The 26,043-nt window shown below is 40.5% G+C and overlaps 1 protein-coding gene across 1 annotated transcript; it reads left to right on the top strand.

The window, feature by feature from the left end:
- On the top strand, positions 1-18,452 carry LOC133250601 (zinc finger protein 709-like). The gene is made up of 3 exons (XM_061422019.1): positions 1-1,714; positions 11,979-12,105; positions 14,359-18,452. The coding sequence occupies exons 2-3, from the start codon at positions 12,026-12,028 to the stop codon at positions 15,476-15,478; spliced, it is 1,200 nt and encodes a 399-aa protein (XP_061278003.1). The 5' UTR covers positions 1-1,714; positions 11,979-12,025; the 3' UTR covers positions 15,479-18,452.
- The last annotated feature ends 7,591 nt before the right edge of the window (positions 18,453-26,043 follow it).

Below are 26,043 nucleotides of genomic sequence, written 5' to 3'. Positions count from 1 at the left end.
AAAAAGAACAAGAAGTATAAAATGAGAGTGTCTTTAAAATTACAAAGCATGGTGAAAAGAAATTAAAACAAGTGTAAATAAACGGGAAAACATCCCAATTTCATGATTTAGGGAAGTTAATATAGTTGCACTGGCACTATTCCACAAAAGGATATGAAGATTCAATGTAATACCTATCATAATGCCAGCTAACATATTTGTAAGAAATTGGCAAGTGGCAAGCTGATTCATAGTTTTATATGAGTGGGGAAATGCCACGGGGGGATTAAAGGCTCAAAGCCAGCAAACGCCAACTATTAAAATGGAGCCAGACTATTACAGGTGGTGGAGTCACCTTTAGTGTCTGTGTTTCTAAACAAGGGTCCCAATTTGGACTGATCTGACAGATTTAAGACCCTGACGCCTATAAGGACATAAAACCCTATTATTTCAGGGTCGCCCGATATAGGCCGTCCTCGTGTGCTGTCCTTACTTGATTCATTTGGGAATTCAACCTGTGTTTCCCTGTGCCTCGGAGTTCAGAAAGAACTAGACGAAGACGTGTGCTCAGGCGGCTCCCAGCTAGGAAGTTCCGCTTTAATGCAAATATCCGTTGCCGGGTCAGGACGCCGCCCGCCAACGGAGGCTGGTTCAGCAGACACCCAACCTCCTGCCCTGTTGTCACTCAAGCGTGGGGCGTGGCCTCTCAAACAGTCCAATCAAGAGCCCCGCTGGGTAAGGTGGGTTGGGGAGACGTGCCAGAGCGGCGCAGAAGTGCCCCCCTCACTCCAGATCTTGAGTCGCTGATGACATCTGCTTTGTCTCACTGTTTCTCGCGCTGTGATTTGCAGCGGTCGTGGGAGTCATAGGAGGGACTCGAGGAAACCTAGCAATGGTGAGTGGGCTGCCCCGAGATGTGGAGTCGGGGTGGAGGGTCTGGTCGGAACCGGTCGTGGCGGAACTCGGGTCTGCGGATGCCATGCGTGGATGTCGCCGCTCGGACTTCTGTCCCCTTTATCAATCAGCGTGGATGCGGGGCCGACAACTGGGCCCCCGGGCGTCGAGTCCTCTCACAGGACGCACGGGGACTTGGCCCTTGAGCCCGCAGTCCCTCTGAGCAGCTCAGCGCCCGCAGCCCGGCGTCTTCCTCAGATTGTGAGGTTTCCACAAGGGAGGGTCATCAGGGAACAGTCGTGACTGCGTCTGCAGGGATTGTACGCGGGAGGAACAGTGCTCTGTGGAGTTCATCGTCTCTGGCTTCCCCTCCGACGGCGAGGGACTCGTTTTCTTCAGAGTTTTACAAGTGGTTTTGTTTTTAGAGCGGGGTCTCAAATCCACAGCTCTGCATCACCCCAACTTCCGTCCCCAGCCTAGCTCTGGCAATAAACCCTGAATTTCCAGGTCCTTCCTTTCATTCCCAGAGCCAGCTTCACCTTTCGGATTCACAGCATCATTATAACTCTGCGGTGCATTTCAAAGAGACCCAGTATTTTAACAACGTTTATCCTTTTCCCACAGAGCCATGGATGGCTCTTAAAGACTTTTTTTTTTTCATCTGTGGATATTTTATATGAGTAGAAAGCCGAGGAACCACATGGAATCACGTACATTGTATGAAAACCTTTTGCCTCTCCCCGCAAAAGGACACATGCATCCTGTGGGAAGTCTTTAGGGTGGAGTTTATTCCTTGGAAACTTCCACGACATTCTCATCTGTCAACACTGTCTCTCCCGAGGTTTGTCACCTTGAACAGATTTATTGATTTAAGTCTGTTTTCCAAGAAAGGAAAAACATATTTAATCAATACAGCCGTAAAGACAGTATAAAATAGTTTAAACAGGCAAGAAAGAGGTGACTTTGAGACAAAATAGAATATTTTTGTATTAATTCCATTTGTTAAGAATTTTGCTTTCACTCTTTCTTTCCCTGAACGTGTATAGTAAGTTTCTGAGGCCTGTGCTTACTTCTGGATGCTTTCAAATGAAACTGCAGGGCTTAGACCAAAAGTGTTCAAGTATAATTATTTACAGATGAATTTCTTGCCACAGAAATAGTAATTAACTGACATGTTTTATTCTGGATGGAATAGATATTTGGGGGTTTCTGCTTGAACTACTTGTGTGCCTTACTATTTTCCTTCCTCCTTCACACATAAACACTGGGTTTAGTTCAGTTCAGTTCAGTTGCTCAGTCGTGTCTGACTCTTTGCAACCCCATGAACCACAGCACACCAGGCCTCCCTGTCCATCACCAACTCCCAGAGTCCACCCAAACCCAAGTCCATTTAGTTGGTTATGCCATCCAACCATCTCATCCTCTGTCATCCCTTTCTCCTCCTGCCCTCAATCTTTCCCAGCATCAGGGTCTTTTCCAATGAGTCAGCTCTTTGCATCAGGTGGCCAAAGTATTGGAGTTTCAGCTTCAACATCAGTCCTTCCAATGAACACCCAGGACTGATCTCCTTTAGGATGGACTGGTTGGATTTCCTTGCAGTCCAAGGGACTCTCAAGAGTCTTCTCCAACACCACAGTTCAAAAGCATCAATTCTTTGGTGCTCAGCTTTCTTTATAGTCCAACTCTCACATTCATACATGACCATTGGAAAAACCATAGCCTTGACTAGATGGACCTTTATTGGTAAAGTAATGTCTCTGCATTTTAATATACTGTCTATGTTGGTCATAACTTTCCTCCCAAGTGGTAGGCGTCTTTTAATTTCATGGCTGCAATCAGCATCTGCAGTGATTTTGGAGCCCAGAAAAATAAAGTCAGCCACTGTTTCCACTGTTTCCCCATCTATCTGCCATGAAGTGATGGGGCTGGATGCCATGATCTTAGTTTTCTGAATGTTGAGCTTTAAGCCAACTTTTTCACTCTCTTTAACTTTCATCAAGAGGCTCTTTAGTTCTTCTTTACTTTCTGCCATAAGGGTGGTATCATCTGCATATATGAGGTTATTGATATTTCTCCCAGCAATCTTGATTCCAGCTTGTGCTTCATCCAGCCCAGCGTTTCTCATGATGTACTCTGCATAGAAGTTAAATAAGCAGGGTGACAATATACAGCCTTGACATACTCCTTTTCCTATTTGGAACCAGTGTGTTGTTCCATGTCCAGTTCTAACTGTTGCTTCCTGACCTGCATACAGATTTCTCAAGAGACAAGTCAGGTGATCTGGTATTCCCATCTCTTTCAGAATTTCCCACAGTTTCTTGTGATCCACAGTCAAAGGCTTTGGCATAGTCAATAAAGCAGAAATAGATGTTTTTCTGCAACTCTCTTTTTCGATGATCCAGCGGATGTTGGCAATTTGATCTCTGGTTCCTCTGCCTTTTCTAAAACCAGCTTGAACATCTGGAAGTTCACGGTTCACATATTGCTGAAGCCTGGCTTGGAGAATTTTGAGCATTACTTTACTAGCATGTGAGATGAGTGCAATTGTGCGGTAGTTTGAGCATTCTTTGGCATTGCTTTTCTTTGGGATTGGAATGAAAACTGACCTTTTCCAGTCCTGTGGCCACTGCTGAGTTTTCCAAATTTGCTGGCATACTAAGTGCAGCACTTTCACAGCATCATCTTCCAGGATTTGAAATAGCTCAACTGGAATTCCATCACCTCCACTAGCTTTGTTCATAGTGATGCTTCCTAAGGCCCACTTGACTTCACATTCTAGGATGTCTGGCTCTAGGTGAGTGATCACACCATCATGATTATCTTGGTCTTGAAGATCTTTTTTGTATAGTTCTGTATATTCTTGCCACCTCTTCTTAATATCTTCTGCTTCTGTTAGGTCCCTACCATTTCAGTCCTTTATTGTGCCCATCTTTGCATGAAATGTTCCCTTGGTATCTCTAATTTTCTTGAAGAGATCTCTAGTCTTTCCCATTCTGTTGTTTTCCTCTATTTCTTTGCACTGATCACTGAGGAAGGCTTTCTTATCTCTCCTTACTATTCTTTGGAACTCTGCATTCAGATGCTTATATCTTTCCTTTTCTCCTTTGCTTTTTGCTTCCCTTGTTTTCACAGACAGCCATTTTGCTTTTTTGCATTTCTTTTTCTTCGGGATGGTCTTGATTTCCGTCTCCTATACAATGTCACTAACCTACATCCATAGTTCATCAGGCACTCTGTCTATCAGATCTAGGCCCTTAAATGTATTTCTCACTTCCATGTATAGTCATAAGGGATTTGATTTAGGTCATACCTGAATGGTCTAGTGGTTTTCTCCACTTTCTTCAATTTCAGTCTGAATTTGGCAATAAGGAGTTCATGATCCTAGCCACAGTCAGCTCCCGATCTTGTTTTTGCTGCTGTATAGAGCTTCTCCATCTTTGGCTGCAAAGAATATAATCAATCTGATTTTGGTGTTGACCATCTGGTGATATCCATGTGTAGAGTCTTCTCTTGTGTGGTTGGAAGAGGGTGTTTGCTATGACCAGTGTGTTCTCTTGGCAGAACTCTATTAGCCTTTGCCCTGCTTCATTCTGTACTCCAAGGCCAAATTTGCCTGTTATTCCAGGTGTTTCTTGACCTCCTACTTTTGCATTCCAGTCCCCTATAATGAAAAGGACATCTTTTTTGGGTGTTAGTTCTAGAAGGTCTTGTAGGTCTTCATAGACCTGTTCAACTTCAGCTTCTGCAGCATTACTGGTTGGGGCATAGACTTGGATTACCATGATATTGAATGGTTTGCCTTTGCTCAAAAGCTAGCTCGTGTCATTTAAAATCTCAGTGATCCAAAGGAAGTCCAGGGAGACTAGAGGTCTGCAGTCAGTGAGCCTCTCTAAGGCCCCCATGAGGCTGCAAGGGGAAGTACTCCAAGACCCAGTTACTTCTTCCTGGGAAGCCTCCTCTTATAGGTGTCCTACATACTCACACGCATCACAGAAGGAGGCTTTATAGTAAGAGATGTAGAGCTTTGGAAACCTGAGGGTGCACCTTTATGTAAGAGTGGGGATGATGACTTTTTTGAGGTTGTTTTGGTTCCATAAGCCTAGACTTTTTTTTTTTTTTTTACTTATTTATTTGGCTGCTCCGGGTCTTAGTTGCTGTAGGCAGATCTTTGATCTCCGTTCCAGCAGGCAGGGTCTTTACTTGTAGCATGTGGGATCTAGTTCCCTGACCAGGGATTGAACCCAGGCCCCCTGCAGTATGAGTGTGAAGTCTTAGCCACTGAACCACCAGAAAAGTCCCCAGCCTAGACATTTTTAGACATGGTGTTTGAGTTTTGCATCCACAGAGTAGGTGCAGTTAGTATAATTTGTCCACAACAAATTTACATGCTTACAGAAGAGGGGAGGGCATGTGGCACTCCCAGAGTTCATCACTATGACTGCTCACATGTACCCTGTCCTTCTTAACCAGGGATGACCCACTATAGGTGTTCCATCTCAACTCAATAGTGTTTAGACCACAAGTCTGGAATATGTTCAACTTTCTGAAAGTGGATTTTTCTTCTGAATTGTAGGGAAGCAGGCTGCTTCCTGGGTTTTTTTTTTTTAATTTAATTTTTATATTATATTAGAATATAATTGATTTACAATGTTGTGTTAGTTTCAGGTGTACAGCCAAGTGATTCCATTATACATATACATATATCTACTGTTTTCCAGATTATTTTCCCATATTGGTGGTTACAGAATATTGAGTAGAGTTCCCTGTGCTATACAGTAGGTCATTGTTCGTTATCTTGTTTATCTATTTTGATTCCAGTATTTGAGTTTGTTTTCCTTTGGATTCTTTTGTCTTAAATATTGCAAACCTTTAACTAGTTTGCAGTAGCACTTGGGATTTTAAAATGTAAGTTGATTGAGAAAGATGATGTAAGGCAGAAAAATTGTGGAACCAAATAGAATTTTGATTCATTTAGACAAGAGAACCTCAAGATGTAAGATGGATATATTTAAGTTCTCAGATGTTCTACTTTTAGATCAGTTTATATGTCTGTCTCTAGAGAACTTTGACATTTAAAAGGCTCTACTGTTTCTAAAGTAATGTTCAAAATTCTCCAAGCCAGGCTTCAGCAGTACGTGAACCGTGAACTTCCAGATGTTCAAGCTGGTTTTAGAAAAGGCAGAAGAACCAGAGATCAAATTGCCAGCATCCACTGGATCATCGAAAAAGAAAGAGAATTGCAGAAAAACATCTATTTCTGCTTTATTGACTATGCCAAAGCCTTTGACTGCGTGGATCACAATAAACTGTGGAAAATTCTGAAAGAGATGGGAATACCAGACCGCCTGACCTGCCTCTTGAGAAATATGTATGCAGGTCAGGAAGCAACAGTTAGAACTGGACATGGAACAACAGACGGGTTCCAAATAGGAAAAGGAGTACGTCAAGGCTGTATATTATCACCCTGCTTATTTAATTTCTATGCAGAGTACATCATGAGAAATGCTGGGCTGGAGGAAGCATAAGCTGGAATCAAGATTGCCGGGAGAAATATCAATCACCTCAGATATGCAGATGACACCACCCTTATGGCAGAAAGTAAAGAAGAACTAAAGAGCCTCTCGATGAAAGTTAAAGAGGAGAGTGAAAAAGTTAGCTTAAAGCTCAACATTCAGAAAACTAAGATCATGACATCCGGTCCCATCACTTCATGGCAAATAGATGGGGAAACAGTGGAAACAATGACAGACTTTGTTTTGGGGCACTCCAAAATCACTTCAGATGGTGATTGCACCCATGAAATTAAAAGATGCTTACTCCTTGGGAGGAAAGTTATGACCAACCTAGATAGCATATTAAAAAGCAGAGACATTACTTTGCCAACAAAGGTCCATCTAGTCAAGGCTATGGTTTTTCCAATGGTCATGTATGAATGTGAGAGTTGGACTATAAAGAAAGCTGAGCACCAAAGAATTGATGCTTTTGAACTGTGGTGTTAGAGACTCTTGAGAGTCCCTTGAACTGCAAGAAGATCCAACCAGTCCATCCTAAAGGAGATCAGTCCTGGGTGTTCATTGGAAGGACTGATGTTGAAGCTGAAACTCCAATACTTTGGCCACCTGATGCAAAGAGCTGACTCATTGGAAAAGACCCTGATGCTGGGAAAGATTGAGGGCAGGAGGAGAAGGGGACGACAGAGAATGAGATGGTTGGATGGCATCACCAACTCAATGGACATGGGTTTAGGTGGACTCTGGGAATTGGTGATGGACAGAGAGGCCTGGTGTGCTGGGGTTCGTGGGGTCACAAAGAGTCGGACATGACTGAGCGACTGAACTGAACTGAACTATTTCTAAGATAAATGGATTCCTAATTTTTTTAAGGAAAAATATCGTATTTATTTAATTTTCAGCTTCACTGAGTCTGTGTTGCTGTGTATGGGCTTTCTCTACTTGTGGAGTGTTGGGGCTACTCTCTAGTTTTAGTGCACAGGCTTCTCTTGTTGGGAAACACAGACTCTAGGGCATACACTCAGTAGTTGTCCTATATGGGCTTAGTTGCTCTGCAGCTTGTGGAATCTTCCTCAAGCAAGGGTCAAACTCATGCCACCTGCATTGGCAGGCAGATTCTTAACCCCTGAACCACCAGAGGAGTCCCCAATCTATTTTGAATAGTTTCTGGTTCTTGCTCTTTTAAATAATTACACATTCTTGATCTTCCAATTAGGCTTATCCTCAAACAGATATTTTTCTTCCCTTTTTTGTGTATCTTTTAATTATCTTAATTTTAATATATTTGAATTTGTCTCTGGCTTTGTAGCTCATTCTTTTGCTTATATGACAATACTCTTTCTATTATCAATAAAATATTTACCTGTAACTTCTAACAGTGGCTTCGTTTTGTCTTCACATTTAAATCTTACAGTGAGCAGCCTATTGTCTATGGAATGGAGGGAAATATGCTGCATTTTTTCCAGTTGGATAACAGTTTGTCTCTTATGTAGGCAAACGTTCATGATATTTGCCACTGCTCTCCTGCTCTCTCCTTAATCAGCTCTCCACATATCTGGCCTATGGAAGACACTTTTCCTTTCCTTCGTTCTGTTTGTTTTTCTTTCTGTTAATACTTGTATCATTTGAATTACCATAGAGGTAGACCATCACATTTTTCCATAGGGGACTGTCCAGTTTTGGATATTGCTTCTTCCTGTTCAGTTTGGAGGAGTAGTCTTTATTAAGTCCCTAAAAACTGTCTCAGGGAGACTTCCCTGGTGGTTCAGTGGTTAAGAATCTGCCTGCTAAGGCAGGGGACACAGGTTCAGTCCCTGATCCAGAAAGATCCCACATGCCACAGGATAACTACTGAGCCTGGGCACCTGGAGCTTGTGCTCTGCAACAACAGAAGCCACCACAATGAGAAACCCCTGCACCACAATGAAGAGTAGCCCCCGCACCACAATGACGAGTAGCCCTCCACTTGCCACAGCTAGAGAAAAACACAAAGACCCTGTGCAGCCATAAATAAATAAAGTTGAAAAAATAACTGTCTTAGGTATTTAACATATTAATGTATTTAGCTATTTAATAATTTAATATATCATCTGGGAGAGGTGACATCCGAGCAATGCTGAATTCTTTCTATGAACACGTGCTGTCACTGTACTTATTTCAGTCTACTTGACATCACCCAATAATTTTTTTAAAAATTTTAATGAAAATCACTACATATTTTGTAGTAGTCTTGTTTAGTATTGAATTAAATCTGGTGTGGAGAAAACCAAAAGTAAGCTCTCAAATGTTGTCTCTTGCTGTAATCACATAGAATGGGCTCAGTTCCAAATAAATTGTGAGTATACATGTGTATTATGGTCTATCCAGTTTCCAGAGTTGTTTGAGGAGATGTGGGGTTGATCAGGTAGGCATCTTCTGATCAGTTTACCATATACCCTGTTTTTCACATAAACACATTAGACTTACAGAGGCATGTTTATCTATAAGGTTGTTGAGCTTACTCCCAAAACCACAGATCCTACTGAAAGATGAAATTTGTGAGCAAGCATTTCTAAGGATAAGCAGTCTTGGGCCTGCTAATGTTCACTGTGTCTTTTGCACACAATGTAGTTGGATTTGTTATGAGCAAGCACTGTTGTTCCAGTGAATAAAGAGTAATCAGGGCTACCTTTAGGCAGCTTCTCTTACTCCCTGGACACACAACAAGAGAGATGTTCCTTCATTCATGTTACTCTACTTCAAGCATTGTCATGATAAATGGGAGCCTTTTTTCTGTATCCTCCTCATGGACATCAATGGATAATTGGTCTCTCTTAGAGACCAGCATTTAGGAAACTTTTGCCACTGGGGATTCCTATACATAGGATGGGCCATCAAGCTGCTGTGTCCCATGGGGGAGCTCAGAAATAAGAGAAGGTGGAAGGACAGCCTTGAGAGTGGAATCACTTGCTGCTGAAATTAGGGAAAGGATATTTTATTTTTTGAGGAAAGCACTGTTGAACTTTTTATGTTTTTTATAATTTGTGCAACTTCACTCTGAAACCAGTGTAGATTTTAATGAAGCCCTTGCAAGCTTCAAGTCTAAACCTGATCCTCAAGGTCATCAAGGCCCAAATTACAGTTTTATGGTTCTGCCAGAAAGAGGTCTTCTGTGATCACACCATCTCAGTATGGGCAACTCTGCGTCCTAAAATTATTTGGAAGCCATTCCGAAGCACATGAATATAGGGATTTTTGTGGAGGTGCAGATTGTCCTGTTTTCCTCCTCACGCCTGGACTCTCACACTGAATAATTTCCTAGCCCCATAAAGTGAGATAGAGAAAGGAAGGCAAAACCCAGCATGTGATAAATATTATACAAATTTTAATTTGTACTCCTCCACAAAGAATATTTTCATTCAGCCACCTGGATTGGAGTACTTCCATTAGCATGGAATACTTCAGGACAGTATGTGTAGTTGGATCTTGTTACAAGTTGGATTTCCACAGGACTTTTGGCCTCACATTTGGTGATGGGAATAGAAGAAAAACCTTCCAGTTCTTCACTTGTTATTTGTTAAAACCTCATGCAGATGTGAACCTGTGATTGTACAGTGCTGCACAATATGGTGATTATTAAAGAGGGAGTGGAAAAGTTTTTATCAGAAGGAACTGGTGTACTTAAAATGGAGTTATTTCTTTCATTTGTAGAGCATTTCACTTATTTCTCCAAGGTGCTCTGCTGGGGTCCAGCCCCGGTGGATCCAGGGAATTCGAAGCGGGGATGGTGTCGGCGAACTGGATACAATAGCTTTAATTAAATATTAATTAGAGATATAAAGAATAATAGAATAAGGATAGCTCAGCAAGAAAATTCAGTGGAGAAAAGAGGCTGAATAACTTGGTTTACGTGGAAAGCTAATAAAATTCCAATACAAGGAATTTACGTCACCTACGTAGGCCACAGGCGTCCTCCCATTCTCCCCAAGGAGAGGAGACACTAAGGCCTCCCCGGTCAGATCTTAGAAGCCCAGGCATAATTAGTAGGCTTGACGAGCCTCCACTCTCCAGATGGAAATTCAGCCAGGTGAGAGAAAGAACGACATGGGGAGACCAAACTTCAGTGAACAAGGCCCACACTTTATTTTCCAAAGTAGTTTTTATACCTTAAGTTGTGCATAGAGGATAATGGGGGAAGGGGTAGGGTCAGCAGTAAGCCAGGCTTTCTTCCTGCAAACTTATCATATGCAAAAGTTTAGGTGATTTACATCATCTTATGGCCCAGAGGCATGTCAACATTTTAAGATCCTTTTTTCAGAAAACTTTTCTCTAAAGGTGATTATTCTAAAGTCAGGCGCCACCCTCCAAAAGCATTAGATAAAGTTGCATTCCTATAGGGCAAAGGTGTGGTGGGCTATAACAAGAAAAAGAATTAACTCAAGGGTCCAAGGTTACAAACATTAAAGCTACTACTTACATTCCTATACACCAATTATATTAATCAATACACTGCCAGGGACACAGTAGGTTAGGGATATGGAAACTTAGCAGCAAACATTGGCCCTAAGAGTGAAAAACCCTTCACCAATACAATTTCTAATCAATCTTTTAACTGCTCAAAGGAATCTGTATTTAGACAGTTTAGAATATCCCACGCCTCTCACAGTTGGGAGGCTCTGAACAATCACATGTGGCCGGAAGGACCTATTCAGGCAGCCTAGAGGACTTCCAAAGGAGTTTGTAGGTTGAAACATTCTTGTCACGCCCAGGAACTTTATTAACTGGAGCTGTAAGTTAACTCTTTTTCAGAGAGAGAGATGGTGGTGAGGGACAGCCCCCCGTAAAGTCAGAGGTGTAGGTGAGAGCACAAAGCAGTAAAGTAGGCAGACTCTGGTTTGGGGGGTTAGTTCCAGGGGGACTCCTGAGGCTCTATCCCGCCTTTTGCATATGCCGAGCCTCCTTCCTCATGACCTTTGCCACGGGCGGAGTTCCTCACGCTGGCTCCTGGCAGTGCTCTATTTATTTAACTATTTACTTTTGGTTGCACTGGGTCTTCATTCCTGTGTGCGGGCTTTCTCTAGTGGCAGCAAGCAAGGACTATTCTTCATTGCAGTGCATGGGTTTCTCACTGTGGTGACTTCTCTTGTTGTGGAGCACAGGCTCTAGGCACGTGGGCTTCAGTAGTTACAGCCTGTGGGCCCTAGAGCACTGACTCATTAGTTATGATGCATAGGCTTAGTTACGATGCGTAGGCTTAGTTACTCCACAGCATGTGAAATCTTCCCAGACCAGGAATCGAACCCATGTCCCCTGCATTGGCAAATGGGTTCTTATCGACTGTACCATCAGGGAAGTACAAGGTGTTCTGTCTTGACAAAGAGAGCAATAAAGACTTGGAATTGGTCAAAGACCAATGTAACAATAAATTCCTTGTGTTAATGATGCTCTTGAATTCATTAGGGAGTATCACCATAGAGTGAGAGTTCTAATGACAAACTTATAGAACAAACGTTTGGAGACCACAGTGTCATATGTGAACTTCCTGTGAACTGAGTATAGATTGCTGGTGCTCTTCATCCTACCCATACTCTCACACACAAACTTGGGATGTTTTAGGATTCCGTGACCTTTGAGGATGTGAGTGTGAAGTTCACCACAGAGGAATGGGGTCTGTTGGATCTAACCCAGAAGAAACTCTACAGAGATGTGATGCGGGAAACCTTCAAAAACTTGACCTCAGTAGGTAAGGGATGATGACATTCTTAATTACTTAATCCTTTAGATAGCCTATGTTGTTTGCTTATCAACATGTTCAAGAGGTAAAATGTGGAAAGAGACTGCATTGGTAAATAAAGCAGGCATGGTCATAGGTCTGTCATGTAAAACTTTTCTCTAATATTTTATAATTTATAATGATTTTTTTGTTGGTCTGCATTATTGGAGAAAGACAGGAAGACTTTAATATTGGAAATCAGTAAGAAAATCATGGGACAAATCTGAGGTGAGTTACACTACAGGAGAAAGCAGTGTCCCATGACAGAATGTTAGTATGCAATGGCATCTTTTAAAATTTATTTTTTATTAAAGTATAGTTGATATACAATGTTGTGTTAGTTTTAGGTAGTCAGCAAAGTAATTCAGTTACACACCACACACACACACACACACACATATATATATAATATCCATTTTTTTCCTAGTTCTTTTCCATTATAGGTTATTCCGAGATATTGAATATAATTCCCTGTGCTATACAGTGTGTCTTTGTTGTTTATCGGTTTTCCATCCCCAGTCCTTTCCGCTGTGGTAACCATAAGTTTTTTCCTATGCCTGTGAGTCTGTTTCTGTTTTGTAGTTAAGTTCATTTGTATCATTTTGGATTCCACATGAAAGTGATACCACATCTTATTTATCCATTCATCTGTCAGTGGAGAGTTAGGTTACTTCTATGTCTTGGCTATTGTAAATAGTGCTTCTGTGAATATTGGGGGACATGTTTCTTTTCAAATTAGAGTTTTTGTCTTTTCTGGATACATGCCCAGGAATGGGATTGCTAGATTATATGGTAATTCTATTTATACTTTTTTGTGGAATCTCCATACTGTTCTCCATAGTGACTATACCAATTTACATTCCTACCAACAGTGTAGGAATGTTCCCTTTTCTCTGCACCCTCTCCAGCATTTATTACTTGTAGATTTTTTGATGATGGCTATTCTGACCAATGTGAAATGACACCTTATTGTAGTTTTGATTTGCATTTCTCTAACAATTAGTAACGTGGAACATCTTTTCACATACCTGTTGGCCATCTGTATGTCTTCTTTGGAGAAATTTCTATTTCAGTCTTCTGCCCATTTTCTAATTGTGTTCTTTGCTTTTTTGATATTGAGCTGTATGAGCTATTTGTATATTCTGGAAATGAATCCCTTGTCAGCCACATCATTTTCAGATATTCTCTCCCATTCAGTAGATTGTTTATTCATTTTGTTTGTGGTTTCCTTTGCTGTGCAAAAACTTTTAAGTTTAGTTAAGTTCCATTTGTTTATTTTTGCTTTTGTTTCCATTACTCTGGGAGACAGATCAAAAAAAATATTGCTGTGATTTATATCAAAGAGTGTTCTGCCTATGTCTTCCTCCAGGAGTTTTATAGTGTCCAGTCTTACATTTACAGCTTTAATCCATTTTGAGTTTATTTTGTATATGGTCTTAAGAGAATGTTCTAATTTCACTCTTACATGTGGTTGTCCAGTTTTCCCAACACCATTTACTGAAGAGGCTGTCTTTTCTCTACTGTATATTTTTTCCTTTTTTGTCATAGATTAATTGACCATAAATGCATGAGTTTTTTTCTGGGCTTTCTATCCTATCCCATTCATCTATGTGTCTGTTTTTGTGCCATGACCATGCTGTTTTGATTACTGTGCTCTTGAGGTATATAGTCTGTAGTCAGGGAGCTTGATTCTTCCAGCTTATTCTTCTTTCTCAAGATGGTCTATGCCATGACATTTTAAAACAAAGAAAATAAATCAGCTCAGCCTTAAAATTAATGAATCTTAGAATTGTTGCATCATTTTTTCCCTCAAATTTATCCTAAATGTTGAGTGTATGAAAAATAGTACACTTGGAATTATATTCAGAATCACCGCTTATGAGTGTTACTGTTTTAATAATTGCTGATTATCTTTCAGAGCTTTATTATATTCACTTTCAATTAGAATGTGCAGAAAACCTACACTTTCTTTGTAAATGGTAAAATTTTCATTGTCATAACTATTAATAAATATAATTAATAAGCCATTAATTAATAATATGCTTCTTATTTTTTACAGCTGTCATATGGTAGAGACGCTGTAAAAATAAAGAAGGTAATCAGTATGGGGAAACATTTAGCCAGATTTCAAATCATAATCAAAAAAAAGGAAACTACTGGAATAAAACTATATAAGTTCAGTATATATGGACAGGTCCTCATGCATCATTCATCCTTTAATAGGCACATGACATCTCATACTACACCAAAATCCTGTGAGTATCAGGAATATGAAGAGAAGCCATATAAATGCAAAGAATGTGGGAAGGCTTTTAAGCATCGTCAATCTAGACATACGCATGAGAAGATTCACAGTGGAGAGAAACCCTATGATTGTAAGAAATGTGGGAAGGCCCTCAAGCTTCGCCAATCCATTCAAAGACATGAAAGAATTCACACTGGAGAGAAACCCTATGAATGTAAAAGATGTGGAAAAGCCTTCAGATATTACCACAACTTTCAAAAACATGAACGAACTCATACTGGAGAGAAACCCTATAGATGTAAGCACTGTGGTAAAGTCCTCAGTTCTCTCAGATACTGTCGAATTCATGAAATAACACACACTGGAGAGAAACCTTATAAATATAAGCAATGTGGTAAAGCTTTCAGTTGTCCCAGTTACTTTATAAAACATGAGAGAATTCATAGTGGATTGAAACCATATGAATACAAGCAATGTGGTAAAGCCTTCAGTTGTGCCAGTTACATTCGAAGACATGAAAGGACACATACTGGAGAAAAGCCCTATGAATGTAAAAAATGTGGTAAGGCCTTCAGTTGTTCAAGTTCCTTTCGAAAACATGAGAGAACTCATACTGGAGAGAAACTCTATGAATGTAAGCAATGTGGTAAAGCCTTCAGTAATTCTAGATCCTTTCAAAGTCATGAAAGGAGACACAGTGGAGAAAAGCCCTATACATGTAAAAATTGTGATAAAGCTTTTGCTTGTCCAAATTCCTGTCAAAAACATGAGAGGACTCATTCTGGACAGAAACCCTATGTATGTAAGGAATATGAGAAAGTCTTCAGTTCTCTTACAAAATTTCAAAGACACATGATGAAGCACATGGGCTATGGACCTTATAAATGTAAAGACTGTGGGAAAGTCTTTGATTGTCCCAATTACTTTCATTGTCATGAAAGGACTCACAGTGGAGAAAAGCCATATAAATGTAAGGAATGTGATAAGGCCTTCACTTTTCCTTGTTGTCATCAAATATATGAAAGAAGTCATACTGGGGAGAGGCCCTATGAATGTAAGCAGTGTGGTAAAGCCTTCACTTACCTCAGTTCTATTTGAAAACATGAAAGAACTCATACTGGAGAGAAATCCTGGGAATGTAAGGAATGTGGAAAGGCCTTTATTTATTCTTCAGATGTTCAAAGACATATGATCGTGCATACTGGTGATGGACCTTGCAAATGTTAAGGACTGTGGGAAAGGCCTTGATTGTCCTAGTTCATTAAGAACACATAAAATCACTCACACTGGAGGGAAACCCTGTTGATGTAGAACTTGTAGTAAAGCCTTCCCAGTTCTTGTTGAAACCATGAAAAAAATCCATAATGGAAAATAGTGCCATAAATGTAAAAAAAGTATGAAAGGCTTTATTTGTCCCAGGTCATTCCAAATAGATAAAAGAGCTCACACTAGAGAGGAACCCAATTTTTGTAAACAATATGGCAAAGCCTTCAGCTTCAATATGGCAAACCACTCCCAGTTATGTTCAGATACATGGAAGAACTCATACCAGGGAGAAAATGAATGAAAAGAATGTAGAAAAACCCTCATATATCACGCATCCCTCCCAGGACACATGAGAGTACACACTGGAGAGAAATGTTACGTATGTAAGGAATGTGGGAAAGCCTTTAGTCCCATTTCTTTGGGAAGCCACAGAAGGACTGGAGAGAATTGTATTGAATGTAAACTATGTAGGAAAACCTTCACTTGCCCCACGTCCCTACAAAAAACCATATAAAAATGTACATGGGATAGAAACCTTATAACTGAAAAACAAGGGAAACTTCCAATTTTAACAAATATTTTCAAAGTCATGTGAAAATTCTACTGGAAAGAAATCATCCATGTAAGTACTATTATGGGTAAGCTGTCAGAAAATTCACAACATGAAATAAATTTTGTGCATATATTTTCTTTATAATTTGACTCATTCTCAAAGTGATTTTCTATTGTATGGATTTGTAATTAGTTTTACAAGTATTCATTGAGGTGAGATAAGTTTGTAGGTACTTATTAAGCAATCAGTTCAGTCGCTCAGTTGTGTCTGACTCTTCACAACCCCGTGGACTGCAGCACACTAGGCTTTTCAGTCCATCACCAACTCCCGGAGCTTACTCAAACTCATATCCATTGTGTCAATGATGCCATCCAACCATCTCATCCTCTGTCATCCCCTTCTCCTCCTGCCTTCAATCTTTCCAAGCATCAGGTGGCCAAAGTATTGGAGTTTCATCTTCAGCATCAGTCCTTCCAGTGCACATTCAGGACTGATTTCCTTTAGAATGGACTGGTTGTATCTCCTTGCAGTCCAAGAAACTCTCAAGAGTCTTCTCCAACACCACAGTTCAAAAGCATCAATTCTTCAGCACTCAGCTTTATTTATAGTCCAACTCTCACATCCATACATGACTACTGGAAAAACCATAGCTTTGACTAGACAGACCTTTGTTGGTAAAGTAATGTCTCTGCTTTTTAATATGCTGTCTAGGTTGGTCATAGAATGTTGGTTCCACATTCTTTTCTTCCAAGGAGCAAGTGTCTTTTAATTTTATGGCTGCAGTCACCATCTTCAGTGATTTTGGAGCCCCCCAAAATAAAGTCTGTCACTGTTTCCATTGTTTCCCAATCTATTTGCCATTAAAGTGATGGGACCAGATGCCATGATCTTAGTGTTGAGTTTTAAGCCAACTTTTTCACTCTCCTCTTTCACTTTCATCAAGAGGCTCTTTAGCAATACTTCCTAAAAAACTAATAGGTAATTTTTCCTTTAGTTGTCTGGCAATTTTTTGTGAGTCTATTTTGAAGTCTATTGAAACTGTGAATTGAAGTTTATTTCTAATATGCAAGTAGGTTTAATTTTTACCTAATTTTGTAAGTTATGTGTAAGGAAAAGGACATTGAAAAATGATGCTTTGTTTTTTTTTTCCTCACTGGCTTCCTGTGGCAAGTACCAGATATGCCTTATTCATTTTACATGTCATATCTTCTACCTTACTCAGCAGAAACTACCTTTTCATTGCCTGAAGAACCTTATTCTATTTTCCTTGGAATGTACAATAGCCATATATTTATTTATAAGTATACAAAATTTATCACAGTTCAGTCTCTTATGTATTATTATCTTAATCTTTTGTCCTGTACACTTTGTCATTTCTTCTGGTTGATATTTGGACTGTGGGGTTTCCATTAGGAAGAGAGACTTATGAGCAGACAATAAAATTTAGATTTGGCAATAACTCTTCTTGATCCTATTATATTAATGTGAGTAGTATGAACTGTATTTTCTAGAATGTGTTGCCTTATGGTCCTATGTTAGAAGTCACTAAAGCATAACTTATATGAAACTTGGAAAGCAGAAACATGATTTAGTCAGGTTTTGAAATCAACTGTACAGAAGCAGTCAGAAGCACAGGCCTTTACGGACACTTGGGTCCAGCCCATTTTCCACATTCTTTTCCCTGTCAATCAAGTATATCCTTAAATCCTCCACAGACTGCTTGACTTCTACTTGATCTGAACTGTAGGCTTCTACACTTGTCCTCAAATTCAACATTGAAGATCCAGCACAGTTTGGATTTTCCTGAAAACCCTCATGTGTCCACCTGGCAAGAAATTTTGACTGTCATGATTGAGAATATTTTCTGAAGCACTGAGTGCCTTGTCCTCTAGATATTATTAGTCTAAGGTCTAATTTGTGTAGTAAACACCTTGCTTTGTTTAAGATATAATTATCATGTGCAAAGAGTCGAAGTTTATAGTTTGCATCTAAAACAGTAAATAAAAATGTTTTTATAGTAGTTAATGCCTACAGTAATAAAAGAGAGATCTCAAATCAATAATCTAACCTTATACCTTCTTGATCTGAAACAAATAGACCACTGTGTATTTCTCCAGCAAGAAGGATTTATTCAGAATCAGCAGAAAATTGCAACTCATAGTCTGTAATATGGCAGGGCACATTTCAAGTTCTCACACAGCACAGGAATTTGAACACTTTTATAGAGTAGAAAAAGAAGTTGGGAGGGCTCTAATAAAGAAACCATGACTTTTCATTGGCTGAGTCCTTGCCAGGAAAGAAGTATCTTGCTTCTTCCTGATGGGCTCTGTTATCATTACAGGATGTGAGAGCTCCCCCTTCCGGTCTGCCCATCCTATTTGTGGTTTCTGTTTATTAAATTTTTTACATTTTCCTCTTCTGTATAAGATCTTTTTCTGAAAACATCACTTAGCAAGAGTCAGGTTTTCCAGTTTTAGCAGCTTTTTTCCCCTCAATGTTAGGAAGAACCTTTCCTGGGGTTTATTGTCTCATGACAAAGGGAAAGTACCCAGATAAGAAACCTACTAAGGTCACATTTGAGTAACAAGAAGGGCTAAGAGGAAGAACCTTCAGGCACTTTAGCCTGTATGTTATTAAGATCATAGCCATTGGGTATCATCTGAAGAGTTATGTTATCATCAAGGGTTTGGTAACAAACTTCCAGCAGACCTGGTCCAGATATAGAGAGGCTGAAGAGAATTCTTTTGGAGGTCTTTTTTTTTTACATTAATTAATTTATATATTTGGTCGTACCAGGTCTTAGTTGCAACACAAAGGATCTTTGATCTTCATTGTGGCATGTGGAATCTTCAGTTGCAGCATGTGAACTTTTAGTTACTGCAGTAGGAGCTAGTTCCCCAACCAGAAATCAAACCCTGGCCCCTGCATTGAAAGTCTGGAGTCTTAGCTACTGGACCAGGGAAGTCCCTAGAAGTGCATTCTTGAATCAACAAAATCTCTAAGTTGCAAGATGTGATCCATAAGGTCTTTGTTTCCCAAGGGTACTGTGAAAAGACTGTTCTACCAAAACATGGTTACTTTTCATAGAAGTAGTTAGGCCTTTGCAATATTGAAGCATCTCCTCTTTTATCAGTTGTAGGTCAAAAGAAGCAGTAGTCCTGCATTGGGCATCTTGTGACTGTCACAAAGGGTGAGAGTTTATGAGTTCCAAAAGGTCTGGCTCTGAGATTTAGAACTAATGGCAATACATTTGGTCAGGGTATTTATAGGGCCTCAACAAATTCCGCCGAGTCATAATTATGCCATTAGTGTGTCTGACTAAACCAGAGGATTGAGGGTAGTAATCACAGTGATAATGTAAAACCAGTCATACGGAAGAGACTTGTCAAAGCACCTAACCAGTAAAATGAGTTTTTTGATCAATATGAAATTCAAGAGGAGTTCCTCTGGTATGTATACTATTTTCAAGAAGGATTTTAGCCACAGTAGAAATTAGGGTTAGAGTTCCTGCATCTGCAAGGGAAGGCTTCAGTCCAGTGTGAAAACACACAGACCGTGACTATTTATATCCATTAGAGGAAGCTGCATGAAATCCATTTGCCTAGCCTCATTAGGCAGTTTTCAATATTCAGGAACAGTACAAACAGGCTTCACTGGGGAATTCCTTGGCAGTCCAGTAGTTAAGACTCCCGAGTTTCCACTGCTGGGGGCACAGGTTCAATCCCTAGTTGAGGAACTGATATTTGGCAAGAAGTACAGTGGGGTCAAAAAAAAAAAAAGCCTCAGAACCTTAACAATAGCTAATGTGGCAGGGGGTAATATTGCATTAGTAATTCCTGAATGTGGAGGCCATTTTTAACTTCCTTTCCACTAGAAGTAAGGGAGGCATGTTGTCCACAACATTCCAAAATCATGAGTTACCGCAAAAGTATATCTCAGCAGTACAAACACCAGCAGTTTGGTCCTTGGCTAATGTACAGGTCCATGAAAGAGCATGTAATTTCACCTGTCAGGTCAAAGCAGCCATAGGTAAAGATGCTGCCTCAGCAACATCAGTATCAAAAGGATCCATGAGGATAACTCAGTGAAGGTATATCATGACCCTTCAGAGGTGATGGCCAAGTGCAGCCAAGAGGCCGTTGAAATAGGCACTGAACAGAGCAGACTTATCAAATCTATGACAGACTTATCAAGTCTATCAAAATACTTATCAGTTACCAGCTTATTAGACAGAGTCAGTGATTTATATAATATTGGGGACTGGATATAGGGTTCTGTTTGGTGGGACCACAACCTCAAGGTTGCCTTAATTCACTGTGAGGTGTCATCCTTTCTTGGTTTAATAGGATAAGTTGGGCTGTTAGAAGGAGGACTGGGAATAACTAACCCTTTACTAACTAGTTTTTGTACATAGTTTTCAGTCCATCAAGGCCCTGTGTAATTTATGTTGGGCCATTAACACTCACCTAAAGCCAGACATCCTGGAATGTGAAGTCAAGTGGATCTTAGGAAGCATCACTATGAACAAAGCTAGTAGAGGTGATGGAATTCCAGTTGAGCTATTCTGAACCCTAAAAGATGATGCTGTGAAAGTGCTGCACTCAATATGCCAGCAAATTTGGAAAACTCAGCAGTGGCCACAGGACTGGAAAAGGTCATTCCAATCCCAAAGAAAGGCGATGCCAAAAAATATTCAAACTACTGCACAATTACACTCATCTCACACACTAGCAAAGTAATGCTCAAAATTCTCCAAGCCAGGCACCACCAGTACGTGAACCGTGAACTTCCAGATTTTCAAGCTGATTTTAGAAAAGGCAGAGGAACCAGAGATCAAATTGCCAACATCTGTTGGATCATCGAAAAAGCAAGAGAATTCCAGAAAAACATCTATTTCTGCTTTATTGACTACACCAAAAACTTTGTGTGGATTGCAATAAACTGTGGAAAATTCTGAAAGAGATGGGAATACCAGACTACCTGACCTGCCTCTTGAGAAATCTGTATGCAGGTCAGGAAGCAACAATTAGAACTGGATATGAAACAACAGACTGGTTCCAAATAGGAAAAGGAGTACGTCAAGGCTGTATATTGTCACCCTGCTTATTTAACTTCTATGCAGAGTACATCATGAAAAACGCTGGGCTGGATGAAGCACAAGCTGGAATCAAGATTGCCGGGAGAAATATCAATAACCTCATATATGCAGATGACACCACCCTTATGGCAGAAAGTGAAGAAGAACTAAAGAGCCTCTTGACGAAAGTTAAAGAGGAGAGTGAAAAAGTTGGCTTAAGGACATGGAAGCAACCTAGATGTCCATTGGGAGATGAATGGATAAGAAAGCAGTGGTACGTATACACAATGGAATATTACTCAGCCATTAAAAAGAATGCATTTGAATCAGTTCTAATGAGGTGGCTGAAACTGGAGCCTATTATACAGAGTGAAGTAAGTCAGAAAGAAAAACACCAATACAGTATACTAATGCATATATATGGAATTTAGAAAGATGGTAACAATGATCCTATATGTGAGATAGCAAAAGAGACATAGATGTAAAGAAGTCTTTTGGACTCTGTGGAAGAAGGCGAAGGTGGGATGATTTGAGAGAGTAGCATTGAAACATGTATATTATCATATGTGAAACAGATTGCCAGTCCAGGTTCAATACACGAGACAGGGTGCTCAGGGCTGGTGCACTGGGATGACCCTGAGGGATGGGATGGGGAGGGAGGTGGGAAGGGAGTTCAGGATGGGGAACACATGTACACCCAAGGCTAATTCATGTCAATGTATAGCAAAAACCACTACAATATTGTAAAGTAATTAGCCTCCAATTAATTAATTTTTTAAAAAAGAAAAAGTTGGCTCAAAACTCAACATTCAGAAAACTAAGATCATGGCATCCAGTCCCATCACTTTAATGGCAAATAGATGGGGAAACAATAGAAACAGTGACAGACTTTATTTTGGGGGGCTCCAAAATCACTGCAGATGGTGACTGCAGTCATGAAATTAAAAGGTGCTTGTTCCTTGGAGGAAAAGTTATGACCAACCTAGACAGCATATTAAAAAGCAGAGATATTACTTTGCCAACAAAGGTCCATCTTGTCAAGGCTATGGTTTTTCCAATAGTCATGTATAGATATGAGAGTTGAACTACAAAGAAAGCTGAGCACCGAAGAATTGATGCTTTTGAACTGTGGTGTTGGAGAAGACTCTTAAGAGTTCCTTTGACTGTAAGGAGATCCAACCAGTCCATTCTAAAGGAAATCAGTCCTGAATGTTCATTGGAAGGACTGATGCTGAAGCTGAAACTCCAATACTTTGGCCACCTGATGCAAAGAACTGACTCATTGGAAATGACACTGATGCTGGGAAAGATTGAAGTGGGGAGGAGAAGGGGACTTCATAGGATGAGTTGGTTGGATGACATCACCAACACAATGGACATGAGTTTGAGTAAGCTCCGGGAGTTGGTGATGGACAGGGAAGCCTGGCGTGCTGCAGTCCATGGGATCGCAAAGTCAGACACAACTGAGCAACTGAACTGAACTGATATTAGCTAAGTTATTTGGGGAATAAGGTCTGTAAGGTCCAAACCAAATTTTAAGTAACAGAAACCATAATTTTGATCTATGAGTCATTGGTTCAGAGCTTCCCAGCTCAATATGGGATATTTTAGGACAGTGGGTTTTATGACCATGGAGAATCTAGGCACAACCATGGTTTTGATAGTAAAAGAGAAACACTGTCCTATTTGTCTTCTATGCTATGTTCATTAGTGCCTCTAAGATTATCAGAGGTATCTTGCTTAAATTTGTTGGGATCTCAGGTTAAATTAGGTGGCTCAGTAATGAATCTGCCTGCAGTGCAGGAGACATGGGTTCGAGCCATGGGTTGGGAAGATCCCCTGGAGAAGGAAATGGCAACCCACTTCCTCATTCTTGCCTGAGAAATCCCATGGACAGAAGAGCCTGGTGGGCTACAGTGCATGGTGTTGCAAAGTTGGACACAACTGAGCAACTAAACAGCAACATTGATTAACTGCTTAAAGGTGACTTAGTACCCTACATCAGACGGCAAAATTAATTCTGAGCCTGTTGTAATTCTGAGCCAGGCAGTGTACTTTCATTTTTTTGTGTGTAAAAAAAAATGTTTGTATTTTGGTATTTGAAAAAAAAATCTATTTGTCTACACCAGGTCTTAGATGAAGCATGCAGATTCTTTTATTTGTGATATGTGGGATCTAGTTCCCTGACTAGGGGCCCCTGCATTGGGAGAGTAGAGTCTTAGCCACTGGACCACCAGGGAAGTCCTTGTTGTGTAAATTATTCTAGTATATTTTGGATTTCCACTTGGCTAAAAATGTGGACCTTTTTTTAGTATTTTATCTATCTACCTTGTTTTGTTTTCTTCTTCACTGGATATACTTTGGGGAAAGGGTACCTCTCTACCCTGGTTTTTATCATTTTTTTCCTCTTGAGAGCCTCAAAACAGTGCCAATCAAGGAGTCTTCCCCAGGACAACTGGTTGCATTACAGGGTTTAAGGAGCCCAAACTTAAGTCAGATGTGAATTAATCCCTCACCTGTGCCACAAGAATGCCATGGGTGTTGTCCCCTTGTAACTCTAACAAACATAGCTGAGGATATATCGAGAAACTGGAACCCTTGCACAGGGGTGGTGCAAATTTAAAAAAAAAAAAATGGTTCAGTCACTTAGGAAAACAGTCTAGTCAGTTCCTCAAAAATTAAACCCAGAAATATCATATGATCCATCAATTTCTCTCCTACCTATACACCCAAGTAAAATACAAGCATATGTTCAAACAAAAAGTTGTACGTGAAAACATAATAGCCAAAAGTAAAAACATTCCAAATGTATATTAACAGATGAACAGACAGAAGGGTAAAATAGAATAGAAGAGGAACAGGTGGAAGCAGTGACAGATTTCTTCTTGGGCTCTAAAATCACGGCAGATGGTGACTGCAGCCATGAAATTAGAAGATGACTGCTTCTGGGAAGGAAAGCTATGACAAACCTAGACAGTGTATTAAAAGCAAAAACATCACTTTACCAACAGAGATCTGTGCAGTCAAGGCTATCATCTTTCTAGTAGTCATGTACAGATATGAGAGTTGGACCAAAAAGAAGGCAGAGTGCTGAAGAATTGATGCTTTCAAACTGGTGCTGGAGAAGACTCTTGAGGGTCCCTTGGACAGCAAGGAGATCAAATCAGTCAACCCTAAAGGAGATCAACCCAGAATATTCACTGGAGGGATTGGTGCTGAAGCTGAAGCTCCAATACTTTGGCCACCTGTTCAGTTCAGTTCAGTTCAGTTGCTCAGTCATGTCCAACTCTTCGCGACCCCATGAATCGCAGCACGCCAGGCCTCCCTGTCCATCACCAAGTCCCGGAGTTCACTCAGACTCACACCCATCGAGTCAGTGATGCCATCCAGCCATCTCATCCTCTGTCGTCCCCTTCTCCTCCTGCCCCCAATCCCTCCCAGCATCAGAGTCTTTTCCAATGAGTCAACTCTTTGCATGAGGTGGCCAAAGTACCGGAGTTTCAGCTTCAGCATCATTCCTTCCAAAGAAATCCCAGGGCTGATCTCCTTCAGAATGGACTGGTTGGATCTCCTTGCAGTCCAAGGGACTCTCAAGAGTCTTCTCCAACACCACAGTTCAAAAGCATCAATTCTTCAGCGCTCAGCCTACGAACAGCCAGCTCATTGGAAAAGACCCTGATGCTGGGAAAGATTGAAGGCAGAAGGAGAAGAGGGTGACAGAGGATAAGATGTTTAGGTGGCATCACCAATTCAACAGACATGAAGTTGGGCAAACTCCAGGAGATAGTGAAGGACAGAGAAGCTTGGCATGCTGCAGTCCATGGGATCACAAAGAGTCAGACACAACTTGGCAACTGAACAACAATAGATGAACAGATAAATGCAATGGGTTTTGTCCACCCAGCAGAATATTGTTATTCAGTCATTAAGTTGTGTCAAACTCTTTGGGACCCCATGGATGGCAGCATGCCAGGCCTCCCTGTCCTTCACTATCTCCCAGAGTTTGCTCAAGTTCATGTCCATTGAGTTAGTGATGCTATCCAATCATCTCATCCTCCATCGCCCCCTTCTCCTGCGCTCAATCTTTGTCCATAAAAATGAATGAAGTGTTGATACATTCAACGTTGAAGTACCTTGAAAAAAGTAGGCTAAGTGACTGGAGTCAGTTGCAAAGACCATATATTATACAATTCCATTCCTTTGAAAGCCTTGAATAGGTAAATCTATATAGGTAGAAAGATTAGTGGTAGTCTAGGCACAGGGACTAGAAGAAGAAATTGGGAAGATTGGGAGTGATAGCTAAAGAGCAGAGGAGTTTGTGTGTGCGTGTTTATTTTGCTGCACTGGGTCTTAGTTGCGGCACTTGGAATCCTTAGTTGCAGCATTTGGGATCTAGTTCCTCAACCAGGAATCTATCCCAGGCTCCCTGCATTGGGAGCGAGGAGTCTTAGCCACTAGATCACCAGGAAGTCTTGAAAGGAGTTTCTTTTTGAGGACAGGAAAATATTCTGAAATTGACTCTAGTAGCAGTTACATCTGCCTGTGAATATACTGATGCTATGAGCAAGGGCTCGTGTGCCCACAGCACAGAAAGCTAAGCTCTGACACCAGGTATCTGCAGCAAAGTACGGGTTTGTTTGCAGGGAGCCAAGGAAGGGAGTGGGAGACAAATCTCAGATCCACTCCAACTTAGTCTGTGAGTTAAGGGGTTTTTTTAAAGGGGGAAAAACAAAGAGGCTGGGATTGATCATCATCTTGTGACACTCC

Source organism: Bos javanicus, chromosome 7 (genome assembly GCF_032452875.1).
Source record: "Bos javanicus breed banteng chromosome 7, ARS-OSU_banteng_1.0, whole genome shotgun sequence".
NCBI lineage: Eukaryota > Metazoa > Chordata > Mammalia > Artiodactyla > Bovidae > Bos > Bos javanicus.
This window is presented reverse-complemented; position numbering and strand designations above follow the sequence as displayed.